Source organism: Lonchura striata, chromosome 3, assembly GCF_050655825.1.
Source record: "Lonchura striata isolate lonStrDom1 chromosome 3, ASM5065582v1, whole genome shotgun sequence".
Taxonomy (NCBI): Eukaryota; Metazoa; Chordata; class Aves; order Passeriformes; family Estrildidae; genus Lonchura; species Lonchura striata.
In genome coordinates, this window is record NC_140705.1 from 112,046,110 (window position 1) to 112,060,038 (window position 13,929).

At 41.7% G+C, this 13,929-nt stretch overlaps 2 protein-coding genes across 3 annotated transcripts in view; one reads left to right on the top strand and one right to left on the bottom strand.

The window, feature by feature from the left end:
- PPP3R1 (protein phosphatase 3 regulatory subunit B, alpha) overlaps nucleotides 1-6,168 on the top strand; it is a 37,598-nt gene extending 31,430 nt beyond the window's left edge. For both annotated transcript variants that reach the window (XM_085577226.1, XM_021555863.4), the window contains 4 exons: nucleotides 54-230; nucleotides 1,615-1,674; nucleotides 2,404-2,588; nucleotides 3,998-6,168. In XM_085577226.1, the coding sequence (XP_085433352.1) occupies nucleotides 54-230; nucleotides 1,615-1,674; nucleotides 2,404-2,588; nucleotides 3,998-4,045 (470 nt within the window). In that variant the 3' untranslated portion in view covers nucleotides 4,046-6,168. The remainder of the gene's footprint in view (nucleotides 1-53; nucleotides 231-1,614; nucleotides 1,675-2,403; nucleotides 2,589-3,997) is intronic.
- PNO1 (partner of NOB1 homolog) overlaps nucleotides 1-13,907 on the bottom strand; it is a 38,274-nt gene extending 24,367 nt beyond the window's left edge. Inside the window, exons 1-7 of the mRNA XM_077781848.2 lie at nucleotides 13,708-13,907; nucleotides 12,878-13,027; nucleotides 11,000-11,083; nucleotides 9,426-9,486; nucleotides 8,835-8,952; nucleotides 8,261-8,331; nucleotides 1-7,810 (exon numbers count right to left, since the gene is read on the bottom strand). The exon at nucleotides 1-7,810 is cut by the window's left edge and continues 24,367 nt beyond it. Of these exons, the coding sequence (XP_077637974.1) occupies nucleotides 7,743-7,810; nucleotides 8,261-8,331; nucleotides 8,835-8,952; nucleotides 9,426-9,486; nucleotides 11,000-11,083; nucleotides 12,878-13,027; nucleotides 13,708-13,878 (723 nt within the window). The 5' untranslated portion in view covers nucleotides 13,879-13,907 and the 3' untranslated portion in view covers nucleotides 1-7,742. The remainder of the gene's footprint in view (nucleotides 7,811-8,260; nucleotides 8,332-8,834; nucleotides 8,953-9,425; nucleotides 9,487-10,999; nucleotides 11,084-12,877; nucleotides 13,028-13,707) is intronic.
- Nucleotides 13,908-13,929: the final 22 nt, after the last annotated feature.

Sequence of the window (13,929 nt, forward strand, 5' to 3'; positions counted from 1 at the left end):
AGGGTTTAATGAAGCCTTTCTGAGAATAAGTATGGGGTTGTTTTTCATTTCAGTTGATGCTGATGAGATAAAAAGACTAGGAAAGAGATTTAAGAAGCTTGATTTGGACAACTCTGGTTCTCTGAGCGTGGAAGAGTTCATGTCTTTACCTGAATTGCAACAGAACCCGTTAGTACAGCGAGTAATAGATATATTTGACACAGATGGCAATGGAGAAGTGGATTTTAAAGGTAAGGCACAGTGTTCTGTGACAGGTGGTGGTACTTCAGAATTCCTAGAGCTTTAGAATTCAGGTTTTTCTTCATCTGAGAGAGGGGAGGTGAAGAATATATGCTAAAATAAGGTGCTAAATCCCAGTGGAACTAAATACTAGTAAAACCAGTTTTTTTGCATTAGAGCACTTCTGAGTGAAATGTTTCAAAGACCAGATTGCTTAGGCTTTTAAGGTCAGGTTGACTGAGGACTACTCATTAAATATCTCTTAAAGTATACCAATTTAGACTCTTAATTTTGATGCTAAGGAGAGACTGAAGAAAGTGTAGTAGGCTAAGTGGTGTGTTTCTGCATAAGTTGTATTTATCCAAATGAAACCTCTCCTTTGGAGTATTTAGAAAACGGGAAAATTTTTCTGTTGATACTTCTTTTGTGGGGTTATTTTTAGGTAGATCTTAGATTGGCATTTGAAGAAAAAAAAAAATCCAAACAACCAAGAAGATTTGATTTAGTACATTTCTCAAAATTTTAGATTAATTTTAAATATTCATGATTAAAAGGGCCAACAGGTTATAATCTTCCTCACTAGTTCATCATAAAACAGTGTCTGAAATGTTAATGTTTGTAACTTCTGTTCAAGGTAATACCTAGTATTTCTTATTACTATAGAAGGTTAATCAGTCTTGCATTTTTTTTTAATTGGAGAAAGTACTTAAATCTTATTTATACTGACAGACCAACATTCTAAATAAGATATTAATATACAAGAGTTGGTAACCTTTGCAAAATCCATTAAATATCTTTAGGGATAGCTACAGTATAACCAGAATGCTTAATTTTGATCAGAAGCAATAAGTGTTGCATGGAACTATTCAAAATGCCCCTGTGAAAAATAATTGTGAGCAATGATGATCACATTGTCTGTAACATTGAGCTGTGATTAATGCAGTTACCAAGAGTTGTTCCTCTTGGAAGAGAACAGGAAGTTGGCAAAATCAATTTTCTTTTATAGAAAAATATTTTATTTTTTCAAAAGCAGTTTTCAGTTTCAGTGTAATTCTTTACATTGAGAAAACAGTATTGAGAGGAGTTGTACAATTAGAGTCTCAACTGGAATAAGTTTAAAGATCTTAGAGTTTTCTCTAGGGTTCTTGTGAAGGCCCAGCAACAAAATTACTTAAATGCTGGTGTGAATCTGTTTAGTGAGTGCTGCATTGGATTTGGGGTTCCTCCTACTGAAGAACATTAAATATCAAAGTACAGAGACATTTAGGTGTCACAAGGTAGGCAGTATTTTAAATATTAGATTGCTTTTACAATTTCTAAAATTCTCTGAATGTTGACTTCTTTATTTATTGAAAAATGTGCTTTTTTTATACATGTTTTCCTTGTGTTGTTTAGAATTTATAGAAGGAGTCTCCCAGTTCAGTGTCAAAGGAGATAAAGAACAGAAGTTGAGGTGTAAGTATTTTGATCTTCCTTAACAAAAATTTTCTGATCCTCAAAAATACTCTTTTTTAAGTTAAGATTAAGAAATTGGCAAATCCAAATTGTTGTAAAGAGTGGAAAATAATGAAAGTAGATTGTAAGCTTTTTGCACATTTTATCCTTTATTTGTGTTGAAGATTTGTTAGCACTCTTCTCTGCAGGGAAGGTTGGAGGAGGTTGATTGCTTTCTGAAGAATTTCAATTGCTTTCTGTTTTTTGGAAAAAGTAAATTCATTTAAAAACAGCTTGCTGTATAGTTCTGTGAACTTACAGGGCCTAAGAATAATACTCAATTATTTGCTATTACAGTAGGAAAGCATTAAATTCATGTTTCAGAACTGCATCTCCAGACCCAGGCTTTAGGAGTAGAAAAGAGACAGGTTCAGTTACAGATGTAGCTTCCAATAACTAAGAACTGAAATGTTTAAAAATAAATTCAGTCTTGATGCCAAGTTGTTTGCAGCAAAATAACCAGATGGGATTTTGAGTCATCTGTTTCCTAAAGGTTGTAATTTTGTAATTTTTTTGCTGGCTGGGTGCTTTACTTGTAGTGGGGAAGATTTTCTTTTTTGGTGTTCACAAAATGCTTTTACTGCTGGTGCTAGAACAATTTCAGGTGTTTTCTAAAGTGAGTATATATTGGTTTCCAATTACAGTTGTTACCAAATGGTTGATTTATTTATTTTTGATTTTTTTTTACAGTTGCTTTTCGCATTTATGATATGGACAAAGATGGCTATATCTCAAATGGAGAGCTTTTCCAGGTGCTGAAGATGATGGTTGGGAACAATCTCAAAGACACTCAGTTACAGCAAATTGTAGATAAAACCATAATTAATGCAGATAAGGATGGTGATGGAAGAATATCCTTTGAAGAATTTTGTGCTGTAAGTAACTTCTAAAGAAAAATTGAGTCATTTACAGAGAGAGGAAAAAAACCTCTCAAGTGCTGCTCTGGGAAAAGAATAAACAGTTAAAAGGTGTATTTTTATGAACTTAGATGTTTACTGAACAGAATGCTTAAATGTAGCATTTGACACTGATGGGTATTGATTTCATCCCATGTGATATATTTGTTTAATTAGATGACAGCAAGTTTTAAATTCTTTCCTCAAAAAAATTAAATGACATTGAATCTTGATCCTTTGTAAATTGCAGTTAATGAGTTGTTACATATTGATTTTAAATGGTATATTAAGGAAGATGCACTTGATAGCATGGTTTGGGCCTTGTTCTTTTCCCTAATCTTTGAATTTACAACTTCAGTTCAAGCATAACTTGTTCATATTCAAAAAATATGTGAGTTCTAAAAACAAGAGCGGGAGAGAGAGTGGTGGAGATCTGCCATGCTGCCAACTAATGAAGTGAAAAGGTTCTTTTGTTTGCATTTTGGGGATTTTTTTTTTTTAAAGTTCAGATATTTTTGTGATATCATGTAAAAAACATTTTGTCTGCAAAGAAGTTAGAGCTACAGCCTGCAAATGCCTGGATTGCTGCATTACTTGTTTATTTCTTGTACTGGTCTGTCATCTTCCAGCCATGTATCAAATGTGATGTTCTTTTGTCTTTGGGCTTCTGCCCAGGCTTCTTTCTTTGTGCTACTGATGGATTTTCCTCTTCTCGACTTCTACTTTCTTCAGTTGTTGTTGACCTCATAACAAGACACTTCTCAGTTCTACAACATCTTATTCTTTTTCTTGTGTTTTACTCTCTCCGAATCTGGTGCCATGTATCTACAAAAATGCTTTTTAATTTATTGTCATTGGCATGTACCATTTGGCCTTTGAATTTTGTTCCTGCATTGTCAAATGTTCCTCTGACATGGCACCTTTCCTTTTCCTTCTGCTCTGCGTGGATCACACACCTGTGAACACTGGTAATTCTTTCCTGGGTGTGTGTTCTGTCAGAAATCCTGCTGCTTTTCCTAAGGCCCTTTTTCCTTTTCCTGGGAAGGTTCACAGTTCTACAGGGTGTTTTAGTAGTAGTAGTAGTAGTTTTATTTAACATACAAAAATATACTACAGGGTCGTAATATGAGATGGAGAGGAATGCCAGAATGGTGTTATTTGCACTGGTTTTCAGGCCCTTGAGCTTATGAATTGTACTAATTGTACTGAATTACCTTGGTTTGTACATAATTAATTTCGTCTCTCACAGTACTTGTAAAATGTAAATCAGTTTGGAGAGGCCAGGGAAGTACTGCCTTTATGATTGACTTCAGTGCATCTATTGAATGTGTTCTTTGCAGCTTGCTAATTTTCAATTCTCATCTTTCTGAACCTTATTTTTCTCCCAGGTTGTAGGAGGCCTAGATATCCACAAAAAGATGGTCGTAGATGTGTGACTCTGTAGGGCACCACCCAACACTTTTGCTTTCTTCTCCATCTCTGAAGATCTGCTCCAGACGTCCAGCAATGCTCTCTGTGTATTTAAATGGAAGTATTTTTCTCTGTGAAGCCACATTTTCCAACATGAGCCTCATGAAGCCAACTAAGTGTTATTGAACTTTTATTCTCTCAATAACTCAGTGTAGCACTTTAAAGTTTGAAGGACAGCAAAGATGGAAAGAGCATATCAGTGTGGCGGAGAAAGGGAAGGGGTTGGCTTTTTAATTTATTTTTCTTCATCTTTTATAACAAGGAAATATCTATCTATATATATATATGTGTGTGTGTATTTATATATAGATATATATGTAGCTTTCTATATGTAGTAGCTAGGTGGGCGTTAATTTAATATACTTGACTCAGAAACAAAACTAGAGTACAAAGTGCCAAGCAGAGTATTAACAGTTCAATATATGGATATACATCCTTACTTTTATTTCACACAGTTTTATATATATAGTAGAAGAATGTAAAGTTTTAACTGGGTCTTAGGTCAACTCTTTTCCTTTTCCTGTGACTGTTCAGATGTTTCTATATATTGAATGGCTGACAAAGCATTGCTTCTTATTAAATCACCTTAATTACTTTTTTTTTTTTAACACGGGAGACTAAGTTTATTTATACCTGTTAATACATTACCAGGGACTGTGTCTCTTTGCTAAATAACTTAGTACAGTTCTACTTAATATGAGAATATAGTTTAATGCTACTGCCAAGAACTAGTCCTCGTGTGCATATAGTGACTGCAGAATGCTTTGATGGCTGTTAGATTCCGTCACCCAGGAATTGGGAGCAGTTACAGCTGTCCTGAAGCCAAGACAACTCTGCTGTTCTGGGTTCAGTTTAGATACAGCTGCTTAAGGTGGTAGGTGCATTCATGATTTTCTCTTGTGCTTAGCTCAATGAAATTAGGATCAACATAACTGTGCAGGATTCCCATCTACTTATTTTATACAGTACTTAGATTATAAAATGTTCTTGCCACTTAAATTCTGTTGTTTCACCCATGATAGTTTTCCCCCTTGCATTTAAAAAATACTACAGGTAGCTAAATAACTGGTAATATTTTATATATATATGTATATATGATTCATACAGGGGGGGAATCTTGTTAACCTATGCCATAGAGGAGGAAAACTTCACACTATCTAAATTTATACCTCTTGCAGTTCTCCAGTCGTTTTCCTGGAGAATTTTTTTTCTTTTCTAGATTTGTCCATATCATAATTTGTAATGGAAGGTAACTTGATCTATTTGTGTGATATAAAAGTAGCGAGCCATGTTTTACAACTTTATATCATCCCTTCCCTTTTCTGCAGTGGTACTATTGGCTGGAAGAAAAACATTTGCTAGATTTTTTAGGACATTGCATCTTTCCTGTATAGTAGTTTTTCTATTTAAAAAAAAAAATTGTTTTATAATGAGCAGTGGGAAGTGCAGGTTGTCTGAACCTCTTTAATCGAGCACCTGTCTGCCATAGCTGTTCCTTCAACTGAGTGCTGCACATCATGGGCTCTGTCTGTGAGAGAGAAATCCAGGTGCTTAGTGTCCTTGCATGACATGAAGTTTTGCATGTAGATCGATTTGAAATGTTCCTCTTGTTTACATAATTTGCATAATTAAAAAGATAATGTTGCCAAACTTTGGTAAATGTTGATGTTCAAAACAAAAATCTCCTCTACATGTAACTTTTTTCTTCTTCTGGATCAGTACGTGGTTTATAATCCCAGCCAGTGGTTGTATCTGTTCCAGTGTCAACTGCCATGTGCTCTGCTTCAAGGGGGAATTAGTCTTTTGTGAATTTTTTGTACATAAGTATTTGTTACAAACATTTTAGCAAATGCTTTCAGTTTTTCTTGCTTGTGCATATCTTGGCTGGCATTATAGAATTTAGTGCTAATGTTATTTCCTTAGGGGGACTGGAAGGGGAGGGATGAGGTTTTTTTTTTTTTTCAGTTTGTGTGGGGAAAAATGATTTATGTTGAATGTTTAGTTTTTCCTCTGCATGCTACATCATATATTGTGGGAACTATAAGACCCTTCATACTGTATGAATACAAAATAAAATATTTGAACCTTAGCTGGGGTGCTCAGTACCTTTCCTGTTCACCTTAAAGCAGCTCTGCACCTTGCTCTGAAGAAAACTTGTTCGTATAATTTTGTCCATTCCTTGATTATTAGGATTTACTGAAAAACTCCACAGGGTGCAGTCTGCTGAAAACTTCCAGGGTTCATTTCAGTGTTTCAAGACATGCTGAGGTTGTTTAATGGCACATCTGGGTCTCTTCACTCAACATTCAGAGTGGATAACCTACTTTGGTTGAAATCCCCGTGGAAAGTGGTTTTAAAAAACAAACTAACCCCCTAACAGGTGGAGAACAAAAGGCTGTTCATGTCTCAGAAAATGTCTGAGCTTTGTACTGATGACACCAGCCCTCCCTGCACAGGTGTGCCCTTCACAGCAGCTCTGTGCTGTGCTCTTTGGGCTGCAGGTGTTTGGACTTTCCACGTGCTGCCCTCTCCCCTGTGCTGCTTCGGGTCACTGTTGCTATGCACCTAATTTAGGATAAACATCTATTTTGTGTGTCCTTGCCTCACTGTCCTGTATCTTTCAAGCTAACATAAGCAGCCAAGGAACAGAAGACACAGTGAGCAGGTAAGTGTGCCTAGAGCTGCTCAGAATGCTAAACTGTGTGTGCTGAGGTAACTCCAGCAAGTCTTAAATCTATTCAAGACTGAAGGCTTGACTCAGTTTGGCTGTAGTGATAATCCCATACTGTGAAGTGCTATTCTGGAAACTTGGACATTGACCTAAATGCTTACTCAGTTTGCTTCTGTGTTTGATAATCTTACTTCAGTTTGTTTTCATTCCCAAACCTGAACTGATTTATTTTGCAGAACACTTTGCAGAAGGTTGCCTGGCAGGTTTAGAAGAAGAGGGTCCATTTTTAAATCATACTGAGACTGGTCACTCTTAATTTCTCCCCCTACTTATGTAACATTTTAAAGAGACACACAGGACTTCAGAGTTGTTGATACCCTGGTACACTGGAAAGTACTTAACCTGGTGGCTCTTGGCTTCACTAGAATGTCCTTACAGAACATTTTTAGGAATTACATCTATGTGTGCAGATACAGGATTCAGTTCAAATATGTTATCTACCCCTTCATCCTACTCTTTTCATGTGATGCATTTTTCCAGCAGCAGCAGAGACTCATTGGACAGCCTGCCATTGAACTCTATATTCCAGTTGACGACTCCTTCTTCCAGGAAGATACTAAATCATGATGTGTGCTTATAAATACTTAACTCTGCTAATTCCTTTAGGCTCAAAACATTAAACACCAAGGCTTTCTGAAGAAGCAGCCTCTTAAGTATGATGTTCAGAAAATATGTAACGAAGCAGGTTTTTGTTTGAGGCTATTAAGTAAAATCATGGACTTTGATATAGACACAATTTAAAACCCCTTTTAATGACTAGACAGAAACATTAGGTATGTTCAAATCAGACCACATATCCAAAGTCAATCAGACTGCACAAACAGTTGTGGTTTTCTTCTGGACTTCCAAATCCAGCAGAAAACTGATGGTTTCTTGGCTTCTCCTGTGTCCAGGAACCTGGACTTCTGGCCCCAGTGTTTGGTGGGTGCAGATCAGAACCTCTCAGCTGCTCTGCTGGCCACTGCCCTAATATTGCCATAAACTTTGGATGGAGGACTTCCTGCAGAAGAAGGCACAAACTTAGTCAGAAAACATAATCTGTCACAAAAATTGATATATTGTGCTCACACCTGTGTTAAAAATGAAGAACTAAGCCAAAGGGTGAGAAGGATGGGCAAGGTCAATCACCATCTTACTGCAAGTGCAGAGCTCAACTCCTTTCAGAGTGGGTTGCTCCCTTTGGTTTTTGAGACCCCCTAGGGACTGCTGCAGCTAAACTGAAATAGAAAACATCTTTCTGCAATGTGGTGAGAATTTTGGAGCCAGAAAGCAAGTCCTGGATTCCCTGCTTCTCCCCCAGATTCTCCTCTTAGGAGCAACAAGCCAACTGCCAGCAAGCTATTTCCTCCAAAGGTAGGTGTGGACAGGACAGGGAAGAGGGTGAGAGGCACAAAGCAGTTTCTCAAACTGCAAGATTCATATGTAGTGAAGATTAGATAAGAGGACTTACCTAAAATTAGATTGCAAATTGCTGTTCGTGCCATTTTTATGTTCTGAAAAGATCCCAAAATATGAATTTTCCTGTAAAAAGAAAAGTAGCAGTAGTTAACAAAAAGTAACTTAAGAGATTGCAGTTATTAGAGAATTGGAGGTTAGAGATAAATGTAGAATTTTGTATCAGTGTCCTAGTCTTTTTTCTACACTTGTAAACAAAAACCCAACCAAAACCTACAACATAAGACTTGTGCTCTTCTAAATCCCTTTAAAATACATTTTACCATTTGCAAATTTAATAGTGTAGCAGCTTCAGGAGGAAAATGTTGCTGTTGGTGAGTTCAACTTCGATTATTCATAAGAAGGAATTCTTATGCTGTGGGGAGTGACTGAATTCTAGATGCACTGGTGACACTGCCATTCTCATAACAAAAGGTCAAATAACTTGTGTTCATGGAAATATTCTCTTAAGTATTTTTTCTTACTGCTTCTCAAGTTTTATGAAACTGTTGTAATCTTTGTTTCTGGCATAGGATGTGGATTAGCTGAGGGGTTGTGCTTTGCCAAGGAGGAAGTCAGTCTTTACTTACGTGTCGGCAAGAACGATGCGTGTCCTGGTCACATTTTCTATGGTGAATTTGGTTTTTCCACCTTTCCCTGCTATTCTCCCAATTGCTCTTGACAGATGATCTCCTTTCAGAGGTTTGACTGAAATGAGAATAGCAAGCCCAGGGTAACAGCATTGGTGTGTCTTCCTGTTAATGCTTCCCTTGGTCAAGTTGCTGGAAATAACTCGTGCCAAGTACTACAAAAGCAACTTCACTGGTCAACAGAGATCCATCTGGATTTCAGCTTTTTTTGTGGCTAGTAGTGCACCCTGCTGCCAGTGCTGACATAGGGTTTCTGGCACGCAGAATCTCCTTTAGAACTGCAGAGGAAGGCACTGCACTTCGGTTGAGGAAATGGAGTCAAAGTCACCAAGTTAACACTGACAGAAATTAAGTAGATCAGGTTTAGATCCTGTTTTACAGGGGACTCCAAGGAGTCCCAGTACTACATCAAATTAGATATTTTTTCCTGGTCATAAAAGTGATAAAATTGGAGCAGGGGGAAAAAAGAAAACAAATCCATAGTAGCAGGACACACATGACTTTGTGAATGCTGCATCAGAAAATACTCACCGTCTGTAACTTCAAATGACTCTAGAAAAAGATCGTCTAATCTGATGAGAGCAAGGGCATCCTAAAAGAGCAGGAGATCTGTTATCAGCAGTTGTTTTTTTTGTTGCTGAAAGCTGCTGTTCTCTTTATACAAACAACCTAGCAAATAACTAAACTTAAATCCACTTCTTTTCAAAAGCAATAAAAATATTTCCATCTAGAGAACCCTACAGGTTTGGATGCCCATGCATTCAGCCCTGCCTCCCCAGTGCTAGTAAATACAGGTCTAGAGCAAGGAGCAGCCTCTGCAACACTGAAAAAAGTGGGTTTGTTTCTAAACAGGCCCAGTCCTATTTAGTATCTACTGATGGTCTGGATGAGGGGATTCAGTCCACCTTTAGCAAATTTGCAGATGACAGCAAGCTGCAATTGCAAGTGTTGATCTGCTGGAGGCTAAGAGGGCTCTGCAGAGAGACTGGATAGATAAGCCTCATATTAAATCCATTACTATGAGGTTTAATAAGTCCCTGGGCCGGGTCCTACACTCTGGCCACAACAATCCCCTGCAGAGCTACAGGCTGGGGACAGAATGGCTGGACAGCAGCCAGGCAGAAAGGGAGCTGGGAGTTCAGCTGGCAGCTGGCTGAACACAAGCCAGCAGTGTACCCACACGGCCAAGGAGCAAATGGCATGCTGGCCTGTGTCAGGAACAGTGGCCAGCAGCACCAGGGAAGGAAGGCATTCTGCTCCTGTACTTGGCACTGGTGAGGCCACACCTTGAGTATCATGTCAGTACTGTTTTGGGCACACCAATTTAAGAAGGACTTTGAGATGCTCGAATGTGCCCAGAGAAGGGCAGCAAGGTGATGAAGAGTGTGGAGCAAAAGTGATGAGAAGTGATGGAGGGAGCTGGAGGGATTTAGGCTGGAGAAAAGGAGGCTCGGGGGAGACCTCAGCACTGTCTAGAGCTGCCTGGAAGGAGGGTGTAGCCAGGTGGGGGTCAGCCTCTCCTCCCAGGCAACCAGCAGCAGGACAAGAGGACACAGCCTCAAGCTGCACCAGGGAAAGTTTAGGCTGGGTATTAGGAAGTTCTTCACAGAAAGAGTGACTGGACATTGGAATGACCAGGGAGGTGGTGGAGTCACCATCCCTGGAGGTGTTGAAAAAACGACTGGATGTGGCACTCAGTGCCCTGGTTTAGTTGATAAAGTCATAGCTTGAACTTGATGATCTCCAAGGTCTTTTCTGACCTAGTTAATTCTGTGATTCTGTGAGTTTTGCACAGACTGGAGGTTATTGGCTTGGGCTTAAGAAAAATGAGCAGAGTCTACCAATGCAGAGGACCTCAGAGAGAGGATATTGCTTTATGCTTGCCTATGTTCTCTGTTTATGTGCTGTTTGACGGCTACTTTTTTATCCAGCATTATCTTAAGTAACTGGATGTCTACTCCAGTCACAATTCTAGAAAACATTGATTTCTAGAAAACCACCTAAGGATTTTTCTCTCTTTATTTCTTACTGAAATTTGCAGAGAGGCCAGGGACAGATCAGTAAAGTGGAGCAATCTCTCACAATCTGGTTGTTGGGAGACTCACCTCTACTTGAAATCCAAGTATGAAGGCTTTCACAAAATCAGCTGCTTTCGTCAGAGCACTGAGATCCTTTGTCTCTTGACAAGTCTGCAAGACAAGAAGTTATGTTTGCAAATTAAGACCAGGCAAGTTAGGAGCAGAACTTAGAAGTGATCAGCCTGTACTTGGAGGGGAGAGAAAAGCTGCTGAAAATCCACACCACCACTGACTGAGTAGAACTCTTGGTGGAGAAAACCCAAAACCAACACAAACTAAACTCCAGCAGCAAACAGCAGGAAAAAGAGAAGGATGGTGATGGCAGGAGAGTTATTCTAATGACAATATTCTAAATATGCCTTAGCAGGTGAATGAAATTAATTTCAAAGTTTTATTATGATAGATATGGGCAAAATGAAATCAGTGAATCGTATGTCAAAACTTTAGATATGCCCTTAAAAACTCTTGGTGTGAACGTTCCTCAGGAGGAATAAGGATAAAGAATGAGCATCTACAAGATTTACAGGTTTATACTGCTGTCTGTGCCCTAAGGTATTCCAGTGCAATCCATTAAAGAAAAAGCACATGCTATTAAACTATGAACCCTTATCATCTGCCACAAACAAAGGCAGGAGGAGATTCAGTGCCCCCATGTAAGATACTGTTTACTGTCAGGTCAATATTTGGTAACCTTAAATAGCCTTAATAACCTTAATAGAAAACATTGAATTACAAAGTCATATCTAAGACATGGATGAAAATTCTTCTTAATGTACACAACTTTCTATAGTACATAACTTTCTCCTACAAAAACAGAACACTCTCCCAGCTTCTGCTGGCTCCTTCTGGAACAAATTTGGATTTTACTTGCACTAACTACTAAGCAATAATTTTCAGATTTTGGTCCCCAGGGAGGTGACACCACACAGTTTCCATTTTTCCAAGCATTATGTGGGATTTACGACTTCTCTAGTCTTTACCCTGCGGACCAAGAACACACATGAGGAGAGGCACTGCTTTTCAGGAGGCAGAATTGTTATAAGTGAAAGATCCAATTTATTAATTTAAGAAAATCTATTAAATGCATTAAATATAAATTTATAGAATAACAAAAAAAAAAAAAAAAAAAAAAAAAAAAAGAAAAGCCATTATAAAAAAAAAAAAGGTCAGTGGTGAGCCCGGGTGTTGGCGCTGAGTGAGACACAGGTTTGACTGCTGCAGTAGAAGGTTTCCTATGCTCCCAGAATTTGGTATTGAGATGTATCTCCCTGAGGGCTCTGGCTATTTCAATTTCGGGTATTTATCGCATATTTATCGTCCGGGTGTTCCTTGGACCACCTTGATGGGTGATCCATCTCCGGGCTGGCCACGTTCAATTGCTTGTGAATGGAGTCCTCCCTCTTTTGTCCAGGTGGTTTTGACATTGTTTTGCAATCCTTGTTGCTGGCTTGAGTTTTAAAAACTTCTTGTAAGACTATATCTTAACATTTATAATTATAAAATATACGACAATTTTATTTGCACAAATTATCACATGTAACAGAATCAGAGAATGGTAAGGGGTTGGACTGGACCATAAAATCGCCTAGTCCCAATCCCCCTGCCACGGGCAGGGACACTGTCACTAAACCAGGCTGCTCAAAGCCTTATCCAGCCTGCTTTGAACAGGGCTGGGGTAGTCCCGGGCAACCTGTCCCAGCGTCTCACCACTCTCACAGTAAAACAAGTCTTCCCAACATCTCCAAAGTAAACTTCCCCTCTTTCAATTTGTAAACGTGACTCCTCGTCCTGTCACAAACAGCCCCTCTCCAGCTCCCCTGGAGCCCCTTCACACAGGGAAGGAGCTGCGAGCTCTAACACAACCTTTTCCCACCGGGGAAAGCCCCAAGGAGCCGCTCCCCTTACCTTGATCTCAACATTCCTCGTTTTCAAGTTGAACCTGATCTGAAGCTGCAGATGCTCCACAATGGGCGTGAATATCTTCATCCAGTTCTCCTTGAGCGGCGTGTACCTGTTGGCCGGCACGGGGATCTTCCTCAGCTCGCCTTTCCCAACCTGCGGGGGGGCGAGACACAGCCGGCCGTGAGTCGGGGCCGGGGGGCGGCGGACACGCGGGGCCGGCGGGCGGACACCCGGAGCCGGACACGCGGGGCTGGAAGCCGGACACGCGGGGCTGGAAGCCGGACACGCGGGGCTGGAAGCCGGACACGCGGGGCCGGGAGCCGGACACCCGGAGCCGGGAGCCGGACACGCGGGGCCGGGAGCCGGACACCCGGGGCCGGGGGGCGGACACGCGGGGCCGGCGGGCGGACACCCGGAGCCGGACACGCGGGGCCGGGAGCCGGACACCCGGGGCCGGGGGGCGGACACGCGGGGCCGGCGGGCGGACACCCGGAGCCGGACACGCGGGGCTGGAAGCCGGACACGCGGGGCCGGGGGGCGGACACGCGGGGCCGGGGGGCGGACACCCGGAGCCGGACACGCGGGGCCGGGAGCCGGACACGCGGGGCCGGGAGCCGGACACCCGGAGCCGGACACGCGGGGCTGGAAGCCGGACACGCGGGGCCGGCGGGCGGACACGCGGAGCCGGACACGCGGGGCCGGGAGCCGGACACGCGGGGCTGGAAGCCGGACACGCGGGGCCGGGAGCCGGACACGCGGGGCTGGAAGCCGGACACGCGGGGCCGGGAGCCGGACACGCGTGGCCGGCCGGAGTTTCCCCTCGCCCCGCGTACCCCGAGCGCCTCGGCGGGCACGGGCGGGAATGCCGGCCGCTTGCTGGGTCGCGGCTCCGCCGTGTCCATGGCAGCTGCCGCCGCCCGCTCGCCGCCCGCCCGCCGCTTCCTGCGGCTGCGGCGGGACACGACGCTGGTGAAGCCGCCGGCCGCGGGCTCGCCGCTCTCCATGCCGAGCCGGACGTGGTGCGGCTGTCGGCGGAAGGGGGCGGCGAGTGTTTC